The 22,060-nt window shown below is 41.9% G+C and overlaps 1 protein-coding gene across 5 annotated transcripts in view; it reads left to right on the forward strand.

The window, feature by feature from the left end:
* Positions 1 to 21,180, forward strand: part of SMYD2 (SET and MYND domain containing 2) — a 30,228-nt gene extending 9,048 nt beyond the window's left edge. For all 5 annotated transcript variants that reach the window (XM_075496419.1, XM_075496423.1, XM_075496420.1 and 2 more), the window contains 10 exons: positions 2,083 to 2,193; positions 3,832 to 3,892; positions 6,104 to 6,228; positions 9,862 to 9,929; positions 11,719 to 11,821; positions 14,197 to 14,307; positions 16,096 to 16,216; positions 17,012 to 17,186; positions 18,590 to 18,698; positions 20,752 to 21,180. In XM_075496419.1, the coding sequence (XP_075352534.1) occupies positions 2,083 to 2,193; positions 3,832 to 3,892; positions 6,104 to 6,228; positions 9,862 to 9,929; positions 11,719 to 11,821; positions 14,197 to 14,307; positions 16,096 to 16,216; positions 17,012 to 17,186; positions 18,590 to 18,698; positions 20,752 to 20,832 (1,065 nt within the window). In that variant the 3' untranslated portion in view covers positions 20,833 to 21,180. The remainder of the gene's footprint in view (positions 1 to 2,082; positions 2,194 to 3,831; positions 3,893 to 6,103; positions 6,229 to 9,861; positions 9,930 to 11,718; positions 11,822 to 14,196; positions 14,308 to 16,095; positions 16,217 to 17,011; positions 17,187 to 18,589; positions 18,699 to 20,751) is intronic.
* The last annotated feature ends 880 nt before the right edge of the window (positions 21,181 to 22,060 follow it).

The raw sequence follows: 22,060 nt of genomic DNA on the forward strand, positions 1-22,060 counted from the left end.
TGTTTTATCAGGTAATCTCTCCTGTTTATTTAACCAGTGTGTATGGATGTGGGACCTACAAAACTTCAGGTTCTGTGCCTTCGCTTCTTGCACACCCAGCAACCACACTGAGGCTGGTGTGCAAGAAAGGGTGAGAGATGAGGTCTCCCTCTCTGTCTCTTCTTAGCCTTAGCCTGTGGATTCCTAAGCAAAAGCTATCGGGAATTTTCCAGAAAGAGGTCTTGGGGCATACATAGGAAACAGGCCTCTCGGGGGATGCGTTTTGTAGTGTGACAGCTGTAGGAGAGCTGAGAGTGTAATTTCACATGACATGATTGCAATGTAATATACTATTTTGGTTCTCCTGGTCTGTATTGCCATGTCCTCTTAGAACGTTTACACTGGAGCTTATTTCAAGCAGCCTGTATGTAGGCTTTTTGGAGGTACCATACTGAGATATCAAGGACAAAGAAGCTGACATTGTGAGGGGTTGAATACCCTTGCAGTGTTTCATTGCTTCAAATCCTACATGAGACTGGGCAGGTGTTCACCTTTCTTTTCCTAATAAGTTAAACTCCTAAAGCTGCCCATGCCCAAGGCAATTAAAATGGCCATTTTCAATGGAAGAATTTTTTTGGTGTACTGACTCTGAAATTAGTGATCTCAGCTTTTGTTTTGATCTGCAAAACCTGTAAATAAGTGGACCAGCGAAGGCAGGAGACACTGGGGGTCCTGATTCAGCTGAGTATTTGAGGTGCCTTGGGTTGTTCTATGTGGTCTCCAGCCACAGCTCCCACAAGGCCTGCATCTCCCAGTAGACCTGTATCATGTCTACTGGTCCTACGTAGATGTTTTAGCCTAGGGTGTCTCAAATGGCTCTTGCCATCAGTGGTTAGGCAGCTGAGGGAAACTGTTTCTTCTGTTCCTGCCACTCAGTCACTCTGATTGAATATTTTTTTTAAATTCTTTTAACATTTTTTTTTTGAGTGGGGTAACACTGGGTCTGTGATACTGGGTGAATCACAGTAAGGGGAATTAAGAACTTTTTGGAGGCTGCAAAAAGTTTTTCAAGGTTTCACTTTCAATCAATTATAAGTTTGTGGGATTTGTTGTGATTTCTTTCCTCTGCTGCTGCTTTCCACCAGTTTAAATCTGGTCTGAAAACAAAACTTGATGGTCCCTATACAGGCAGAACACTATAGGTCTGTTCTAACACACTGCTGTAAGTGTCTGTCTGGGATGAGACACAGAAATAAATAACTGCGTTACTTGAATATAGAAATAAGAATATTTCCATGTTTGAATAAATAAATAAAATGAAATTTGATGCAGTCTGGGGACAGCCCATGCCAGGCACTGTGTGCCAGTGCAGAGTGTTAATCTGGGATTCTGTGCTCATCTTTGAAAGTTTCTGTTGCTTTGGAGGGAATCTGTAGAGTGCCAAAAGCCAGTGGCTTGTGCCATCACTCCAAGTGTTATTGTATGTTGAGCTAGGATTATGTTATACATTCTTAACTAAAAGGTGTTTGTCTTTATTAGTGTGTTTTCATTGCCTAGCTGTACGCTTATTCTACAACATTTAAGGAAAAAATCTGATAATTCTATTCAGTAGGTCTGGTTTTGACCTTACATATACTGATTCTTACAGTGATTGTGAATCCATTGACTTCAGACACATTACTCCTGATTACACCAGGGTCATCTCATAATGAGGGGCCAAGGTATTAAATGGAAATGAACCCAATAAAGCCATCAAGCTCAGACCTACTTTGTCCTCACGTGCTTGATCTGAACAATAAGAACTGGTGATTTATAAATCATGTTGTCTGTTTGCTTCTTTGTCATTTAATTCTTTTTTTCCGTTGAATAAATGAAGATGTTCTGACCTTAACTCATCCCTTGTGAATTTGTTTGAAAAAAGCAGGATAGCTGTACCCCTTAAATGTGACTCAAGCTTTTGTTCAGATTTAGTGAGCGTCATCTTATTTTTTTAAAGGAAACACATTTCACTTGACCTCTAGGATCTGCAGGACTTGCTGCATCCTCTTTTTCATCACTTTATCTTCATGGCTTATTTTTTTTAATATTTTTCTACATTTTCAGAAGGCAGACTGGCCAATGCACAAGCTAGAGTGTTCCGCCATGTGCGCTTTTGGGCAGAACTGGAATCCCTCAGAGACAGTGAGGCTAACAGCGAGGATCCTTGCCAAACAGGTGAGCAGGAGGCTAGACTTGGGAGGTACATTCCTGCTCTGGGTGCCAGGGAAGGCAGGAAAATGAAAATTGACCAACAGTAACTGTCCCTGCAAAGCACATACATACTAGCTTCCTGTGTACAGACGGGTGTAATACAGAGCATGAGCAACTGAACAAAACTGACCGTCAGACCACTGCAGTAGTGTCAGGGCCACCATAGACCAGCTGGAGACTTTTGTGGGAAGGTGGCAAAAGGCTAGTGAGGCTTTAAGCTGTGTAGCTGTAACTTACGGTCAAGGTACTGTTCAACAGAGTCTGAAAGAGTTTACTGATAGTTTCACAACGCGCATGGTGTTTCAGCCTCTGTTCTGGTAGATTGGAGCTCTTGGTTACAGGTGTGGGCTAGCACTAAGGCCACGTTGGAGAAGAGAAAGATGATGAGACTTGGTATAAGTGGTTGAATTCTGAGGAATGCTCCTAGTGTTACATGCCTGCAGACATTGACATCTTTATGAAGCAGTTGCCTGTTGTACTATTTTTCAGCTATAACTGCGTAGCATCGTGTAGTATATAACTCCCAGTATGTTTGTGAGTCAAGAACACCTCTGAGGTATTCAGGTTTAAATGTTTACGATTACTGGAGTTAACTGGTGAAAAACAGAGATTGAGAGAGAAATCTCAGGCCCTTGGACTTTGGAGAAAAAGAATATTATTAGTAAGGAAATAAGATTGCAGTGTCAACCTCCAATGCAGTGTTCCCTAACTATATGGATACTGAGGATAACACAAGTGCTTGCAGGGAGGGGATGGGATTCATGAGTTTCAAGGTTATTATGCTGTGTCTCTTTGTAGAGCTCTAAACTCTCTCTGCAAAAACAAATCCTCTTTGAAGCATATTTGTGTGATTGAGGTCTGCTTATGTGACAAGGGCAACCTGGATACTGTATGTAGTGAGGATTTTGGTGGCCTGCTGGGAAGGTAGCTGCATACTTGCTGTGTGTGTAGATGTGTGTGTGTGAATGTACGCTTGTGTGACTTAATTAAAGTGTGGTTTAGTGGTGATCCACAAACAAAATCGAATGTTTAATGACAAAAAGTCATTGGAATAAATTTGTGCTTTTATCGCTTACAGGGAGGGGGGAGAACCCTACATGTCATATAAAAGCTAAATATGCAAACCATAGTCCCTGAACCTCAGCTGCTGGGCCACCTGCAAAGCCATATTTAATGGCCAAGATTACAAAGAAGTGGCCTTAGGCCAACAATGGAGCATTGCTTTTGAACTCTGTCAACAGTCAGTTTATTCACTTTCCTCAAAGCGAAGCCTGTCTCCTGCCTGCTTGCTATTGTTAGCAGCTTTCTGGGTGTCTAGAACAAAGCAAATGACATATTTTAAATACTGTTCAGTTTATGTATATAAATTTGATAGGAGTTAATCTTTGGCTGCCTAATTTGGTGCAGAGAGAGTATTTCTATGGATTTACTAAGGGTAGTAAATTTAATTCATTGCTGTTCATCAACTTCTATAAATTCCATGCAGTGTGGATTTGGGTTTGTTTTACAGGTGGGAGTTCCCAGCTTACAAATGAGTAGACAAAACTGCCCACTTAAAACATTAAAATATTTTCTTGTTGTTTTTTTCCCCTGTATTGCTAGAAAATTCACCCTGAAAGAACACAGTCGGAGAAGCTGCTTGCTGTAAAAGAGTTTGAATCACGTAAGTAAAAAAGGCTTGCAGGTAAACAGAGACAGTTATCTATATTCATGATTTGCTTTACCCCCTGCCCCCCCTCCATCAGAACCTTTCAGAGCATCCTACTCCTGTTGGAGGAAGGGAGTAAACAAAGAGAATTGTGTTTCCTCGTTTTTTGAAAGTGCAGTGCTCTTATTTCAGTCTTTTTTTTTTTTTTTTTTTTCCCCCCTTGGTCACTTGTGGGGGCTGTGAAACAAGGGTGGAAACCTAGGCAGAATTAATTATGTAGCATACATCCATCTCATGGCTTTTCTGGTACTCTAGTGTCTGTTGAGAATTGTAATGTTGTAAAATTAAAATAGCTGGTATTTGTTACCAGGAGGCATAAAATCAGAGACAGCACAGTTGCTTGATGGTGACAGTGACTAAGGGGCTAATTGCAGAACCCTCTGGACTGTGCTTCAGTATCTGTCACTGCCAGTCAAATCTGACATGTTATATATGATTGTGTTGAAATTCCGTGTCCTAAATACTCCAAAATAATCCAAGGAAGGAGATGAGGCAATGGCTTGCTTTTAACTGGAAGGTTACTCTTTACATCCAGTGAGGCAGAGTTAGAATTTGAGCAACTAGGGGACTAGTAACCATCCTGGCATAGTTTTCACTGGTCTGTCGTTCCTCTTTCTTGGTGCTGCGGGTAATGTACAAGGAGACAATAGGTTTGTATATTCAAATTTCTCATGCTGATGGTTTCCAAACCCCTTTATAAAATGCTGAATAAGTGCAGTCATTGCTAGGACTTGAGGTAGCAGAGTAACCAAGCATAGCAAGATTACAGTCTTATTTGCTTCCTGGACAAAAGCTCCTGTCACAGCTGTTGGGACAACTGGGGAAATAAGGGGGAAAAATGCCAACTTTTGACTTTGCCTAAGGCAAGGATAATTTTTACAGGTAGGTTAGTAGGACTGAGGTTGAGGAGGATGGGTAAGTGCTGAAGTAATTTCTGTATATTCTTCTGCATTGCAGCTTGTCTTCAATAATTTATTAATTTGGGAACTAAAAGGCTGAAATGATTTTCTGTTGCAATGTCCCCCTTGTCCTCTAGGAGCCCTTGTTTCATTTCTGGTTTTGTTAGTAAGAACCCCTTGTTCCTTCTGCCTTGTTGACTCTCCTCATCTCTTAGCACACTTCTGCCGTGTTCAGCAATTGCCTTACTCTTTGCAACACCCTGCACAGGAGAGGAAAAGGCACCTGGCTGTCAGTTGTAAGCTCAACATTTCTTATTTCTGATTTGTCCTAATTCTCATCAAATTGTCCCATTTCATTTTCCTCAGTATTTTTTGTGACTCTCCTGTCATTCACATCTTCTTTTACAAATCATATCCCCCTTCTGCCACTGTTTTGCAGCCTTTTTTCTTCCTGCATGTTTTTCTCTCCACTATTATTTTGAGTTGAAGAGGGGAAACTGATGACTTGCTGGCTCTCTTAGAACAGGAGTGAGCTAGTGACACTGCCACTGTGAGAGAGAGGATTAGGAAAAAAACTTTCCAGCGCTCTGCTCTTGAGGAGAGAGAAGGGGCCAGGAGAGTATATGGTCGATCACCTAGCTTGCTCTGCATGGACCAGGCAGAAAAAGGTTCAGTGGCCACAGCTTTGGCTAGAACCTGTTGTGGGCCTGAGGGGTAAATCTCTGAACAAACTCATAAGGGAATACACTTGGCAGGTGTGTCAGGACATTTCCACTGATGTTCCTGCTGTCTCCTATTACCCTCAGATATCTGCAGGATAAATGCACTGCTGTTGATGGTCACCCTCCAGCCTTTGGAGACATGGGCATTCTCAGGTGGCTCATAAGGTCATGTAAGGCAGCTGAGGATAGCTACCCATAGTTGATAGGGTTCTAGAGGGCCAGGGCTGGTCTGTTTGCTAGGGTTAACGGATGCATTTTAAACACCGTAACCCTTCTCCCAAGAAAGGGAAATTTATGTCCAATTACCTGCTAATGTAAAGGTGTTAGAAAATGCTTTTTAATACTGCATGTTCTTGTAGTGTACGTGTGGCTTAGGCAGAAGCAGCATTACGTTTATGCAAGAACAGACGCTTCTTGCAGTACTTCCAAGTAGCTTTTCCTTGAGGGGTTTCTGTTTAAGTCTGGACCTGTTCTAACCTAAGTCTAGCTGCAGTTCATGGGGGAGTGTTCCTGTTACTGAAATGGAATGTATTCTTTGTCCACAGACCTTGACAAACTAGACAATGAAAAGAGAGAGCTGATTCAGAACGACATTGCTGCTCTTCATCGCTTTTACTCAAAGCACTTGGAGTACCCTGACAATGCTGCCCTTGTAGTTCTCTTTGCACAAGTAAGTTGGCTAGAACACAGCCTGCTTAGGTGGATAGTGCTGTAGGACTTCAGCTTTTGCAAAAGGGGAAAAATGTCAACTGCAATGGAAATGGTAGCTCTTTGCTTATCTTAGGGAGAGCTGAGTGTGCTTGACGGAGAAGATCCACTTCCTTGACCAGAAGTGGCTGGACATGCCCCATTTCAGTAGTGAGGGGAGAGACTCTTGCCTGCAGACTTTCTGTGAGGTGCTTCTCAAATACTGAAGAAAAGGGGAAACAGCCTGTATTAGATTTTGTCAAAGTTAGGCTTCTTGTGGGCCAAGCATAGTGCAGCTGTTGTTGGACTTGTGTGGAACGCTGCTGGTTTGAGACCCTGCAGAGGCAAAACCTTCATTCAGGCTTCAACCTTGTGGAAATCCTTGCTCGTCAGGTCATCGTTTTGTTTGACCTTCACAGGGAGTAAACTTCAGAGAAGTAGAAAGAGCAGTCTGAAACTTTTATCTGGTGTGTGGCTTTTAAATACAGTCAGGTAGTTTGGTCATATGGAGAGATGAAGGAAAGGCAGAATGTCTTGTTAGATAACTTCTGAAGTGTGTCACCTCTTTTTTCTCACCTGCTTTTCATACGCATCTAAATTGAATGTATTGTAGTGGATGGAATAACACACCAGTGGAATACTGAAACATCCATTTTCTTCTTTTTCTTCCTGTACTTCAAAATAAGATAGTTTTAAACTTAAATGTCCAAGTAAAAAGTTTAATTTTTTTTGAGATTGGAGCAAACGTTGACTGCTGTGATGAAAGCTGAGATGGCAAAACCCTGGCTGGTAGAGCTGGGCATCTAATAACAATGAGGCACAGTTACTATTACCTGAATACAGAGGTACTGTTATTTTGTAGGGGAATGATTCTTTAGTATGTTTAGCATCTGCTCATCATCCATTGTGTTGTTTCTAATTATGCATTTCCCTTCAGTGAAAAGTTTTTTTCTATTTTGAAGACTTCACAATTTGTATTTGTCAGAGGGATACTTTCAAGACATCAGTACATCCAGTTTCTTGTGGTGTTTCTGAATATTTTTGTTAGAATATAGCCAGAATCCCCAAAGAGTACATTATCTCTGCTATAATGACCTTCACTTCATGTCCTGTCCTGGACCAGCTCCACCAGATCATGGTACTTTAACTGACTTCTGTGAACTGCTGACTCCCAGATCTGATATTCCATCCAGTCTTCTCTGTAGATGTCTAATGTCACCCTTAGGTGTCACCTTAAGCTCCTCCTGATCATCAGGCAACTGTCTGCCACTGTGGACATGGCAATTTTTTGAACTAAAATCTCCAAAGGTCATCTGGATGCTCCTCAGAAGTATTTTACAGGACACAACCTTTTGAGGTTTTAGCTCCAGCATAAATCTTTCTAGAAGAAGGGGAGGCATGTCTGTACTTGGTATGTACAAACCTGTTTCCTAATAATTAGTTAACTTGACCTAAAACCAATAGTATGGATACGCTGCTGCTCCTTTGTTTTGCTTCAACGCTTTCTCCGGCATCATGTTGTCTGCTTTGCTTCTCCATTCAGCATTCTTTCTCCCTGTGGCTCAGGGCAGTTGTTTGGGACTTGACTACCTCTGACTCCTTGCTCACTGCTTTTTGTGGGCTTTGTCTGATGATGTTTCTTACTCAGCACAGCTAAGGTGTAATTGGTCCTTCTGAATGGAGCAAAGATTTTTGTCCAAACTATCCTTGCCTTTCATTGCTCTCTTCCCCAACTGTTGGTATAATTCTACTCTTTTGTCCCTGTAGAACATAGCTCTCGAGACTGGTGCTCTTCCTCCTCGGTCTCACCTTGTCATACTCTTAAAGCAGTTTCTCTCTTGTCTCAAGTTCCAGCATCTCATCCTTTTCCTTGAAAACCTTGCATAGTTTTGTGCCTGCCTTTGCACGTTCTCTTTTCCACTATTGGGAACAACCCTGAGCTCTAGTTTTCTCACTCTTGTCTCTCTACTCCCTCCACGTTGCCTTTTTTAGTCATGCATTCATCCAGTGAAACCGGTGGTATCTCATCCCTTCTAATTCTTCCTTTTGTGTCATTTCTGGTATGATGCATTCAGAAGTGGGTTGGCTCTGGCTTAGTGGAGGGGAGTTGATGATAACTCACTACATATTTTTAAATATTTCCCTGTGATTCAGAACCATCAAGCTGTTCTTCATGTCAGCCTTTGTAGCCTTATGTTCTTACTTGCTGTTGATGTAATCTTTCCCTTCTATTGTTTTTGTATTCAGCAATTACATTTTGGTTTTGGTTCAGGTGTGCTCGTACATTGGCTAGTGCAGTAGAATGCTCATCTTGAGAGACAGGGAGCCTTTGGATGTTACCTTGCTAAAAGTAGCAGGGTAAAGATCAAGGAAAGATAGCAAAGATACTGGTGAATGAATTTGAGAAACAGGACACTTTCCTTACTTGTGAACTCATCCTGAACGGTTCAGACCTGAGGAGTGGCTTTGGGAGGTATTTGTGTATTTCTAAAATCCAATCCAAGTTGGATTCCAGCTTGTGGGGCATATCATTGTTGGTAGCGTTTGTTGTCAACTCTTGCCCTTCCTGAACAAATACTTACACTGTACTTGATTGACTGTTCCTGTGCCCATTGTAGCTTCAGCTGGACTTGGCCACATGACAGTAGTTGTTTTAGTGCTTTTCTGGCACTTCTGAACATTTTGATGATTGTAGGGAGATGTTGGTGAATGTGGAGAGGGTTCTCTTTATGTTGGCATGTACGTGACTCACAGTGAAAGTAGGATAAAGTACTTGACTGAGGTGGATTTTGGTCACAAAGTCACACAAACCACATGAAACAAAGCTGGAACTCCTGTAAGATTCCCTTGTTTAGTGAGAATAAAAGAGGGAGAAGGTTTATAAAACCTGCTTGAATTTACTCTATAAGAAAGATTTGTGAACGAGCTCTTTTGATCCTATGTCTGTTTAAATTAGGAATACACTTCCTCTCATACTCTGTCCTTTTTCTGTCCCCTCCTATTCTATGTCTTCATTAGGTTCAAGTCTTTCTCACTGCCTTTTTTGTTCTTTATATGTGCTTTAGCTGTAGCTGATATGTGCAGCCCTTGATGACAGATGTCATTGCGGCAAGTCTCTGTAACACATGCTCCATTAAAGCTCAGTACTTCCCCAGCCCAGTTGAGTTTGCTGCTGTTCATCCCTACATTGCTCCTTGCATGTGTAGCTCTGCTTCAGCCCTTTACTTGTCATGGCCAAATGAAGTCTCTGCCCTGTCAGTCAGACGGTTTTTCGTGTTTGCAATGGTCTTGTTTTGTCTGACACTCTTTCTAGTGCTCTTTTGAAGCCCCATTTCTTTTGGTTGGCCTTCCAAGGAGCAATCCCCTAGATGTGTCCTGAGCAGGTGCCAGTGTTGGACTGTGAGTTCTTTAGTGTCCTGCACATTCCTTTGGATAGGGACTTTGTCCTCACTTCACTTTTTGAGATATCATGTAGCTCCCTGTGAGTACTGGTGAGGTGGAAAGAAAATTGTAAGCAAATTACTGCAATTGACTTCGAAATATGAGAATGTGACATGTGAGTGTGGAGTACTTAGCCAACCAGAAGGTGATCTAGTCTCTTTCTCTTTTTCCTTAGGTTAACTGTAATGGCTTCACAATTGAAGATGAAGAGCTCTCTCATTTGGGATCAGCCATATTTCCTGAGTAGGTTGATTTTAATATTTTTAAAAATAAAATTAACTTAGTTAAAAACAAGCAAAGGTTCTTGCACATGTATGGAAGTAGATCTCTACTGAAAGAAATTTAATTAAACACTTAATTTGTCTTGTTTTAAGTATCTTTAATTAGCTAATAAAATGTGGCCAATGATTTGCAGCAGTTTTTTAAAAAAATCTGGTAATTTTGGTAAGATTGCACTTGTAATTTGTTTTGAAGCTTAAATTGTGAACTATATGCAGGTCCGTATGAAACACTTACTTGGCTAGCAGGTTCTGGACAGGGACATCATGTAATGATCAAAGCAAAATGAAAAGGATTGCAGGTGACTTGCTCTATTCACAACTTTCTGTTTTGGCTGGGTATAATCCTTCACCTGGTGTTCTCTGAACAACATCCCTTCTACCTTTGTTCCTTTGCGAACAGTAAATCCCTTTCATACCTTCTTTCAGACTCCTCAGATGTTTTAAAAACTGTGATGCTTTATGTTGCTATGACAGTGGAAAAAATATGTACAAGCTTCTTAGCTTTACAAATAAACTGCAGATGTTAAGTGTTAACTGCAGTTTGTGGACAGGGGAGCACAGCTCTTTAAGGCTGAGGAACATTTCTTCCATTTAAGTCTGTCCTTCCCACTTAATGTTGTAGCAAAGGGTGATATTTTCTGCCCCTGTTCTTTGCAAACCCTGTACTGAAAGTATTATCACTGTCTGCTTAGGTTGACTTCCTTGTAAGGCATAGATTACTAGTAGTTTATCTATGTCAAAGTAATCTGAAACTTACAGATGCCCAATTAAAGCAGGACCTGATTTTGCTAAGTGCTGCATACAGACAGTAGTAGATAGTACTTGCTTCACAGATTCTCCTTCTTCAGGCAGGTCTGCCCTGAAGTCCATATCCCTGATCTACAGATGGGAAATTAAGGCCTTGAAATGTCCAGGATCAGAGTGATGGTGGAGAGAGGAGGGTATTAAACCAGGATGTTCTGGAAACATGTCCAACACCATCCTTTGTTTGTAAATGCTCAGCATGCAAGAGCCAGATCTTTCCTACTGCATAGTTATGCCTGTGAGCTAAAAAGGCTGAAGAGACAATTATTATTTTGGTAGATTGGAAGAGAAAGAATTAAAATTATGTATTTTATCTCAAATAAGCAGCAAATTGCACTTTCTCCAAGCTTGGTAGTAAGGGAGAGTACTTTTCTCTAGTGGTCCAAGTTTTTGTGTAAGTCGTGTGCTTATATAACAGAGATCTCTTCCCTCCCCCCTCAAACATGGATGCTGTTTACATTTGAACAGAAGCCAGCTAAAATTTTAATGCCCATCTTAAGTTGTGATGCAGCAAATTACTTTTCCTGTATCTGCTTTTTTCCTTTAGGTTAAATGTGTTTCTCTTTCTTTCTCCTCTGAGGAAAATAGTCTGTCCATCATGGGTACCTAAATAGGATGTTGATAGTTAAGCTATGTGAACACCCCTGTCAGCTGTCCCGTAGCACTGTAAGAATGGGAAAAAAATAACTTGCCTAGTCCTGCAATAATAAGATGTGAAAATTGTAATGATTCATTAGCACAGCCATTCTCCGTATCATTAGAATAAATAATGGTACCACAGATTTTCCCAAGGTTACCTTCATGTTAAGCCTCAGAATAAAAACAGCTTACAGAGAGAGACTGACTCAAATCTTTCAGACTTACTTGTTTTGTGAAGTGGTGCTTAACTTTTTGCCTGTTGCTTTTGGTGGTGGTGCAGGAAAAGGTTTACTTTTCTACTTTTACAGTGTTGCACTGATGAACCATAGCTGTTGCCCAAATGTGATTGTAACTTACAAGGGGACCTTGGCTGAAGTCAGAGCTGTTAAAGAGATCGAGCCTGGAGAAGAGGTAAATGCACTGTGTTTTGAATGTACTCTGTACGCATGCATCCTGAAAGTAGGATCCATTCTGCTTTTCAGGATTAATTTCGATTAGGTGAAAATTTAATAATAGGGGGGAAGGATCTCTTGTTTCTCAGAGAAGTGTAAGATGTTGCTTTGGAAGAGTTGGGGTGGCTCTGGAGGACTGAAGTGATTCTCGGAGGCAGTATCCTATTTTGTGCTGAAACAAGGGAAGGACACCTGCAGCAGTCACTGTGTATCTGCCAGCCTCTGTCTCAGTTTACCCATCTGTAAAATGAGGCTGAGTTTACTGATGTTTGGCTGGTGCTTTGAAATTCCAGGATCAAAGCAAATTATTACTGCTATAATAGTTCCCAGTATAATAGTAATGTATTGAAATTGAAGCCAGAATAAACAAGGTAAACGGGTACAGATAAGTCCTCTAACTTCTGTTTGGACAGAGCATCCACAAAATACGGGGCTCAGTCATGTCACGTCAGCAGCGTTTGCTGGGAAGTCACGGAAAAAGAGTGTGTTTTTAGGTGGAGTGAAGTTGAAGAGCGATGGATAAAATTCTGTGGAATTGAATAAGGCTCTGGGTTTACCTTGAAATTTTCTCAATCAAATAATTAACTTGGCAGGCAGTCTTCAGTAGCAGAGCTGCTTTTTGCTTTAGAAAAAAAAAAAGAAAAAAGATGTTAAACAGAGTTGAGGAAGATATTCAAATATCTGCAGGGGATGAAGATATGGAACGTTCTCTCTGGGGATAGAGTTTGCATAGAGTTTCAATGGCTCTTTTGTTTATTTAATGTTAATTTATTGGGCAGGGTTAATGCTGATCAAAGTAAGTTTGGGTTTGATTTGGTAACTCCTACCACTTTCTGAAGTATGTGGTACCATTTTTGAAGAAGGGGAGAGAGATTATTTTTGTGGATTATAGCTGTTCACCATTGTGAACAAAGCGAGTTTAGTTGCTGGAGCCAAGGGTGAATGACTCAGGTGAGCAACTTTTTATGCCATTTACTAACGATGATTTGTCTATGATGTTGGCAGTCACTGCAAATGCATTCTGGTAATGGACAAGGACTGATCTTGGTTTTGGAATTTTACTGTGGAATCCTGGACGTTTCAGCATTTTTGGGGAGGGCTTACTGTGAGAGGTAGAGATATAGAGTATTTACCTTGCTTGGCATCTTCTTTTGATTGAGTTGTGTCTTAGAAGCTGCATCAGTTCTCCGGGACCTCACGGCTTTTGCACGTTCGCTTTTCTGACACTTAAGAATTTTATAAATGTGAGCTCGTGGTTTTGCCTGGGCTCTGTGTCGTCTTACGGCCTGTGTCTCCATCTTCAGGTTCAATGTAGCCATTGCATCGCAACATTTTTGAAGTTTTTGCTGTAAATGGAGCTCTCCTGCATTTTGCATGCTTTGAAAATAGGGAAGGGAGGAGAGGAGTATGAAGGAAAATGTGAGATCACGCAGAGTAAGAAGAACATGTACTGTATGAAATTACATGTGCATTTTACTTTAAAGAAGAAAGAAACTTTAAGCATAAAGGCTGAGCAAAACATTTCAAATAGCTATAAATGAGGAAATGGAACTAAAGCTGTTCCTTGGTCTGCAAAACGATCAGCTGCGCTGTGCATATGACGTGTTTCTTGGGGGAGATCTCGTTTTAAAAACAGAACATTAAAGCTAGTTGCAGGGGTTCTTTTCTGGAATACCATTGAAGTAGAGAAAAACTTAAGAATAGTATATGGGAAGGGCCTTTAAAATGTTCAAAAGCAGGTTTTCTTTGCTTTAAAATTTTGCTGCTGAAGTAAATCTGATATTCATTCTCCTAGAACTAGAGCACTGGGCCTCTCTTCAGAGAGCTAAAGGTCTTGTCCTAAGTTTCTAAAGCTACTAGTGACTGCTGTTGCCCCAGTTTCTTGTAGGTTTTCAGAAAGAAAAATTTGAGATTCCAGCCTCCAAAAAACCAGGCCACTGTAATTTATCCTAGGCTAGATACCTGAAATAATTATTTTACTTCTGAAAAGTAGGCATCTCTTTGTAGTCTGACAGGAGCCTGAGATTTATGCTGTGATAGTTTCCTTATCCACACCTGAATCTTACTGTTCTGGGTTTAAGCCAGGGTAATATTTGAGGGAAATTCCATAATGAATAGGAAAGGAAACACTTCTCTGTCAGATTGCATTCACAAATGGCAACTCCTGATGCTGCTGAGAGGCTTGGAATGTGAGGAAACAGGCAGGTGATGTGGCTGCAGGGATCCACAAATTGCATGAAGATGTAGTCGTTATACTACATATACCAGAACTGGTAGTGATAAATATGTATAGTTACACTGCTTTTCACTGACTGCTGTGTTTTTACCATATAGGTTTTTACAAGCTATATTGACCTGTTGTATCCCACAGAAGACAGAAATGACCGGTTAAGAGACTCATATTTCTTTAATTGTGATTGCAGGGAGTGTATTACAAAAGAAAAGGTAATAAAATTGGTGTGAAATATGCTTCTGACTGTCAAGGCAGACCTACCCAGGTCCTTAGATGTAATGTTATATCTGGTTTAATTAAATTTTGGAAAGGAGGATATTGGGGGGGGGGGGGGATGACTTTGTTTTTCTCTAGGAGACTTTCTGATACTCATTCTTTCCACTGTAATCATGACACATCAGGAAATTTCCTGGTAGGTGCCTATTTAAAGTTGAGCTACAAAGCAAAGATTAAAACTTTGTTCAGAGTAGATAATTATACTGTGTCTGCGCTACGTGGCTAAAAGAATTTAGCTCAGAACTTGATTTTTGTAACTGCATGTTTTCTACCAACTCCCAGCGGTAAATCTTGCTTGAGGCATTTCTGGGCTCCTGTTCTGGGATAGAGTCCTGCTGCAGTTCCTGGCTGGGACATCTCAGTCAATTCTAGGTGATGTTGTGTGACGTTGCTGGATGGTTTGGAGACCCAGCAGAATCTGCAAAACAAGTTTTCCTGCAGTGGCACCATGTCGTTCTTCTCATGGACAGGGTAGTCCTGAGTCATAGCCCCTTGTGATGCACAGGACAGATTTATGTTCATTAGACATCACCTGGCACCCTTCAGAGGACAAAGGCAGACATCCAGTGTTCCTTAAAACAAGGTGTTTGTAATTTTGAACAGAAGCAGTTGGGGGGGGGTGGGGTGGAAGAAGGCACCCCAACCCAGCAGATACTGAAACAACTGTGCCTGTCCTACTAATTATTTACTTATCCTTCAGTGGAGGTCCTAGGAGAATTGAGCTTTGTGTGGCTCATCTGTCATTCCAGTCAAGATTGGTCTGGCTGGCATAATCTGATCCTTAAGTTCTAGATTATTTTTTCCTCCATTTTCACAAAGGTGTCCTTTTAAGAGCTGCTTTCCAAACTGACCAGACAACCATCTCTTTTCTCTAAATGCTGTTGTCTTTTGTAACTTTTTTCCAAAGAGTACCCAATATTCTTGTTTGAGGCCATTCTGTTGATACCGTAGTTGTGTTTTTCCCCACAGTTACCTTGATAATTTTGCCACTGAGTTTAATGAAGCCAGGATTTCATCTGTGATTTCCAACAACATGCTACTCTTGGAATCACCTGTCACTCAGCCTCCTTCAGCTCTGGAAAGAGTCCCCTATAGCCCTCTCAGCTGGCAGATGAAATAATAAAGGAAAAAGGAATCTAGCAACAATGTGAGGCTTAAACAGCAAAAGATTGTCTCCAGATTGCAGCTGACTCTTCATGAAGTAGTAAGTTAGACAGAAAGATAAGAGTAAGTGGAGCTGTCCAGCAGAAATAACAAAATGTGTGGAAATGTGGGTTTGTCTGTAGAGATGAAGGATCCTTTTCTGTATTTAATATCAACTCGTTTTCCACTAAGCTATCACTTGGTGGTAGGCCTAAGGTATTTGGGCTTTTCTAGCCTTAAATCTAAGTTTGTTTTAATCCCTAATCTCTCGGAAGCCATGAAATTTCCTATGTAAAACTGCTTTCATCACAACATTGAAAAGCTCTGGGATCTTTCAAAAGAGAGGGACTTCATGGAAATAGAGAATGGCAGATGAACTGGAAGGCGCAGAGGATTCTAGGATTCCCAGCCAAGGCTTTAGAGAAAAATTGCAGGTGCACATTCTACCTTTGTTTTTACATTCTTTGAAGAGCTTAAGTTCCCATCTGTGTCTTTTTATTAGAGTAATTTTGTGTAGCAGGTGCACCTTTATTTGTGGGGCTTGGAACCTGCATTTATAATGTCCGTTGTGTTTCCTTCAGGATAAAGAGAAACTAGAAATCCGCAAGCTGAATGATCCTCCATCAGCAGAGACGGTATGGGACATGATCAAATATGCCAGGAACGTGATTGAGGAATTCAGGCGAGCCAAACACTACAAATATATCCTTTGTCTCACCCTGACTCCACTGGCTTGGTGTGTGACCTAAAAATCTTACCTGCTGGATTGCTTCAGAAGTACCTGCAGGAGAAATACTATGACCATTAGAAGTTAAATATACCTCTGTCCTCTTTGTGTCTGAAGAGTTGTCCCTGGAGACAAGGGGCAGTTTAACCTTGCAGGTGTTGTGGGATTGTGAGACCCTGTGTTTGTTCTTTCCTGTGTGGCGCTCAGTTTCTAAGAGTGCAGCGTATGGCTGTCTCCACACAACAAGCCAGAGACTAGAGTGAGCACAGGTGTGTGAATGTGTTAGTCTACTGTAATATTGCCCTGTTTTGAGAGACTGCATGTGAGGCTGCAGCTATTGCTGAAGGTCACGAGCTTACCTGTTGTAACAGTGGTGCGATGCAGACAAAAATGCAAGATTCATTGGGCCAGAAGCACACCAGGCTGTCTCATGCCTGATTCAGTACCCACTGTGCGGGGAATTTCACTCCCCCTTCTTCTGACACATTGCTGGTGCGGTGGTGGTTCAGGAAAGCTGCTTTATTTGTTGCTTTTTAAATCTGAAAGCTAGTTCTGTAGAATATCTGAGTAGGAGGGGGAATAACCTCATGAGCAGGATACCTCTCAGAGTAGCTCTGGGGTTCTAGCGTAGATGCTTTGATGCCATTTGAGAGAAAAGAGGACGTCTCAGAACCGTTCTGAACAAGTTTAGGTCGATTCTTCTTTGGCATTACCAGGTAGTTGTCTAATCACAGACCATCTACTTATTGGGTTCCTTGACTTCTTCATACCTCCTAGTGAATTACTGGAGATCTGTGAACTTAGCCTGGACAAGATGGGTGCAGTGTTTGAAGACAGTAATGTTTATATGTTACATATGATGTACCAGGCCATGGGTGTCTGTCTCTACGTGCAAGACTGGGAAGGTGCACTGCGTTATGGGCAAAAAATTATCAGACCATACAGGTAAATATGAGACTTTTTTTTTTAGTGCTCTAATTCAGTAATCTGAATAATTAAGACAAATTTGGGCAGAGATCACTTCTGTCAGTATGTACTGTGTAAACATGCTACCCATGACATCAGAAAGGAATGTTGAAATGCTGGGACAGATTTTGTTACTGTCAAAATGTGGCCTGCAATACATGGCAGAAGGTGATTCTGAAATCCTTCAAGTTCTCAAAATAAGTTTGTACCACCTTGGATACTGTGCTAGTTCTGTTTAGCTAGATAAATACGGGGGGGTTTTATATCCTAATACTTTACTAAAGCAGAGCTTCGAAGTGCATCTGCAGTCAGTATTTTGTATAAGGTAATGGAGGCAAAGCCCGCTGTTGCTGTCAGCCTCCCGCCCTCTCCCGATCCTTTCTCTCTGCAGTGGCACAGCGGTCATGGTTGCAGGAGAGCAGAGCCCTGTCCCAGGGCTGGGGCTGAGCAGCAGAGGGAGCTGGAGCCGAGCTCAGCTCCTGCGCTCGGAGGCTGTGGGTGCCCTGATGTCCCCGATCTCCACTGCCCTACAGCTGGAGGCGTGGGAGAATGTGCAGGCTGAAGCCCCGCGTGGGGCAAGGCAGCGTGCAGCCTCTGCAGGAAAAAATTAATACTCTCTTCGATAAATTTTTCTGTGTTTTTACAGTGGTGATCTGGTTCATTCGAGCCAGCCAGTTACAGGCTGTATCTGATCCTGCCATGAATCCCCCAAGCAGATTCCCATCTTGAGATGTGACTTTCTTGCCAGCTGGGGGGAGTGCAAGTAAAGCTCTCCCTTTGGAGCAGATGCCAACGTAAAGTCACAGATCACTTGGCAGAGAGCAGCGATACGAAGAAGGAGCCAACGTTCCCCCCTGGGGGCTCAGTACTATTTATCTTCCCTGGGACTTGCCCAGCTCCTCTGGCTCCGAGCCTGGCATTCCAGGTCAGCTCTGCTGAACTGGACTCTGCTAGCTCAGTGTGTGCGAGTACGGAATGGCATGTGCACTGTACGCGCTGCTGAGGGCCCCTCGCTTTCCATTAAAGACCAACGATTGTGGAGTAGGCAGAGTTACTTCTGCGGGTGTAGGGTGGCTCCAAAAACTCGTAACAATGCAGTCTCTTTCTGTAGCTGGCTAGATGAAAACTAGTGGCAGAAAGTCACGGCCATCTGACAGCTGTTCAGAGGCATATGGTAGTTTCAGTTCAATTCCCAATTGTCAGGCGTCCCCATCCCAGAAACAATTGGCACTGACTCTTGGCAGTCATGGCAGAGGGGATGAGCGGTGAATGGGCAGGGGCAACGAGAGGCAGCTCCTTGCCCCCTGAGAGGGGGACGGGGGCTGGGAAAATGCTATGAAACTGCCAGGTTTGATAAAGCTGAATTTCTTTCTCTCTTGCAGTAAACATTATCCCTCTTACTCGCTGAACGTTGCCTCCATGTGGCTGAAATTAGGGAGACTGTATATGGCGCTGGAGAACAGAACAGCTGGAGCTAAAGCCCTGAAGAGGGTATTTATTTCCCGGTTTCTTCATTAATAATACCAGTGCAGGCATGGGATCATTGAAACACTACGTGCTTCTCTGTCAGTGAGCCTGGCTTGGTAGGAAATGCACCATGTGTTAATATATTTGGTTCCTGGATTTTTGGCTCAGTTTTGATTTTTTCCAAAGATGCAGTATAGGTCTGTTCTCGCATACGAGGGGTCTTACCTTTTCACGGTGCACTTCTACTGCAGCAGCCGGAGTGAGCGTTATGCTTAAACATTTGCTATACCTTCTTCACTGAGCTAGAGCTGTACTAGTGTAAGTAAAGCAGAACTCTAGCTTCTCCTCACTTGCTAGGTAAGGCCAGAAAAAATGCTTGGCTCTTATAAAAGGCACATAGTGTTTCATTGAAGTCTGTGATTTCTACATCCAAGTTAAACTAGGCATGCTTTTGGTGGTTATTTGTTCTGGAACCAATTGATTTTTAAATAGCTGAAGGGAATTCAATGCATATGGTAATGCTGAAATTGGCAAATACAGCATTTGGTTTTACATTTTTCTTCACCCCTTTTTATTAGCCTGTTCCTTATTCTTTAGGTTTTTATTCTTCTATTTTTTTTTTATTAGTCTGAACCGTGTTTCTTGACTTTCTTCCCCTATTGTTGTTGGACAGAAGTTTATTTTAGTTTCTTAAGCATCAGTGACTACTGTAGCATATAATGCCTTGGTGTGGAATGTCACAATTTTTTTTCTTTCTTCCTTTTTAGATGCTGGCAGGTTTTTAGCCAGCAATAACAGAGCCATCCAGCCATGGTGAAAGATACTGCAAGAATATATGCTCTAAAATTTAACTATTACCTCGTTTAAAATTAGCGGGATTTGTGCTAACTAAAACAGGGATTTGTGCCAGCAGGAACATGGGATGGGGGGTTGGGAACTGTAGGTGGATTTGTTGGCGTAGTTAGCTTCCTAACACAACCATTTGCTAATGACTCACTTCCAAAAGCTGCCTGCAGGAACTGCCCAAAGTTATCCCAGCCCCTGATGTTTGGGATTTAGTGGAAAAACAAACCCATTGTTCTCTGTCAGTGTGCAAGCAGCTTGTCCAGAAGGCCCTCCTTTCTTCTTTTGGGCAGGAGGGGGAATGGAGTCATTTCTCACTGCTGCTGAGGTGGAACCAAAGGCTCTTCTTGTGCTGACTTAAATATAAGAGCATAATGCCTTAGAAGTTTCCCGAGGAGAAAATGACTAAATGCTCTGAGGGCTAGGATGCTGCAATTCCTTGCTTTATCTTAGCACTGTGGTCTTTAAATGTTCTCAGACTTACTCCGAACTTGCTCCTTTCAGTCCTATCCACTGCCGCCTTTTATTACATCTGTTTGGGGCCACTGCTGTCCCTTTCTCCAGTGGAAATCTTGCCTCTACACCCACTCCGCAGTGCAATGGGGATAGTGGCAGGAAAGTGCAGGTCAGTGGGTTTGGCCGCCTGAAACGTTCACTCTCAGGACCAGAGCAGGCCGTAGGTGAAACGGCAGGGAGTCAGGCAGGGCAGCGTCTGTCCCAATCTGACAAGATCTGGCTTTTGCCTTGGTGGTCGCCTAAGCAATTGCTTCCTTCATAAAGCATTGGTAGCCCTTGGAACCAGTGGAGGGTTTACGGAATCAAGTCTGAAATGCCTTAATGTAACTTTTGCAGTAGGCCTGCTCGTCAGTCTGACAGCTGAAGGACAAATTGGTAGGAACAGAGCTCCGGCTGGTACTGGTTAAGTCCGCTGCCAGAATATTACCCACCCCACTTGCAGCTTTCTGTCCTGGAGCTGGTTGCATTCAAAGTAGTTTTGTCAGGAATATAATTTTGAAAGGTGCTTTGGGATCCTTTAAGATGAAAGATGTATTCTCTGAATGTAAAACCTTTATTACTTAGTTTTGAATTTCATTTTATTTCCTACTGGGTTTATGACTACAAGGGGACAAAAAGTAGCTAGAGGTGTCAGACTGTTTCAAACCTCTAAAGAGAGTATTTATAGCCTGGTGTTATATAGGAATCAATTGTGTGAATATTTTTTTTCTTTTCATAGGCAATCGCTATCATGGAAGTAGCACATGGGAAGGATCATCCATACATTTCAGAGATCAAAAAGGAATTAGAGGACCACTGAGCCTTTGAATCTACGCAATCCTTCAAACCTTTATTTAAAAAGCCTTGTTATGGAAACCTTCAGGAGCGCTTTGAAAAGCGGTAGAGTATGAACACAGTTCTGTCCTATAATTGGAATGACAAACACACTTAGGCCTTGCAAAATGTTCCTAGCTTCCACACATCTACAATTGCCTTTTTTTTTCTTTTTTTTTTTTAAGGAAGCATCCATGCTTTTGTAAAGGTTATGCCTTTTGACAGCTCATGTGCAAAAATGGCCATTTTTTTCTGTATGGATTTTAATGTGTATCTTATTTGTGTAAAGTAAATAAAGTGGTCTTGACCCTCTTGATTCCACTTGTACGCTTTACATGAGTGCAATAGTTTTGTGACATCTACTTTTGCCTAAGTCATTTCATTTAATCTAACAAATTAATTAGCAAAAGCTGTACTTTTTTTGGTTGGTTTAGTATCCAGTTCCTCTTTTCACAAATCATTTTTGTTTGCCGTGGCTTTGCTTAGAGAAAGGGGAAAGGGGGTGCCAAATTCTGTGCGTTGTGCAGGGAAGCCGCCACCTTTCCCTCGGCTAGGTAAGCTGCAGGCCCATCACTGCTGCTGGCAGGTGGGGATTCATCATTGTAAGGACCTAGAGCTCAGCAGGTGCTGTACAGAGAGTGCTGGCACCTACCTCAGCGCCCAAAGGCTTGCACAAGACGTGAACTGTGCAACTTCTGGCTGTTTAATCCCCTTTACAAGTTAAAGTGAATTTATTGCAGAGGAGAGCTTGTATTTCCTTATAGCCATACCTTTGCCTCCAGTGGATTAAAACTATTCTATTAATACCTTAGCAATTACTTTTAATGGAGGAGCAAGAACATTTTTCTGAGGAAAAAATCCAGGGCTTAGCTTTCTCTGCCCAGATGTAAGACTGGAGTTTTGTTGTTTTTTTTCTCCAGTTAGATCAATGGCAGGAGATTGCTTTTAAGGATGGGGAGCGAGAGTGTGGCTGTGTACTTCCAGCACCAAAGTTGAAATATGTTGCACAGTAAAACTACATGACCATTCCTTACTGCTTGCACAGCTTATAAAGTATGATGAGAGAGAGAACGCATCACCATTAAGAACATCATATTTTCTTTCTTGTAAGCGCTGCTCTGAAACTAAAACTGCTAGAAAACAAGGGTTTGTCAGCTCATTTTGCTGCAAGCTTTCATTGCTCTCTAGCCAGCAACTGTTGCTGGAGTACATAA

This window comes from Mycteria americana, chromosome 3 (assembly GCF_035582795.1).
Source record: "Mycteria americana isolate JAX WOST 10 ecotype Jacksonville Zoo and Gardens chromosome 3, USCA_MyAme_1.0, whole genome shotgun sequence".
NCBI lineage: Eukaryota > Metazoa > Chordata > Aves > Ciconiiformes > Ciconiidae > Mycteria > Mycteria americana.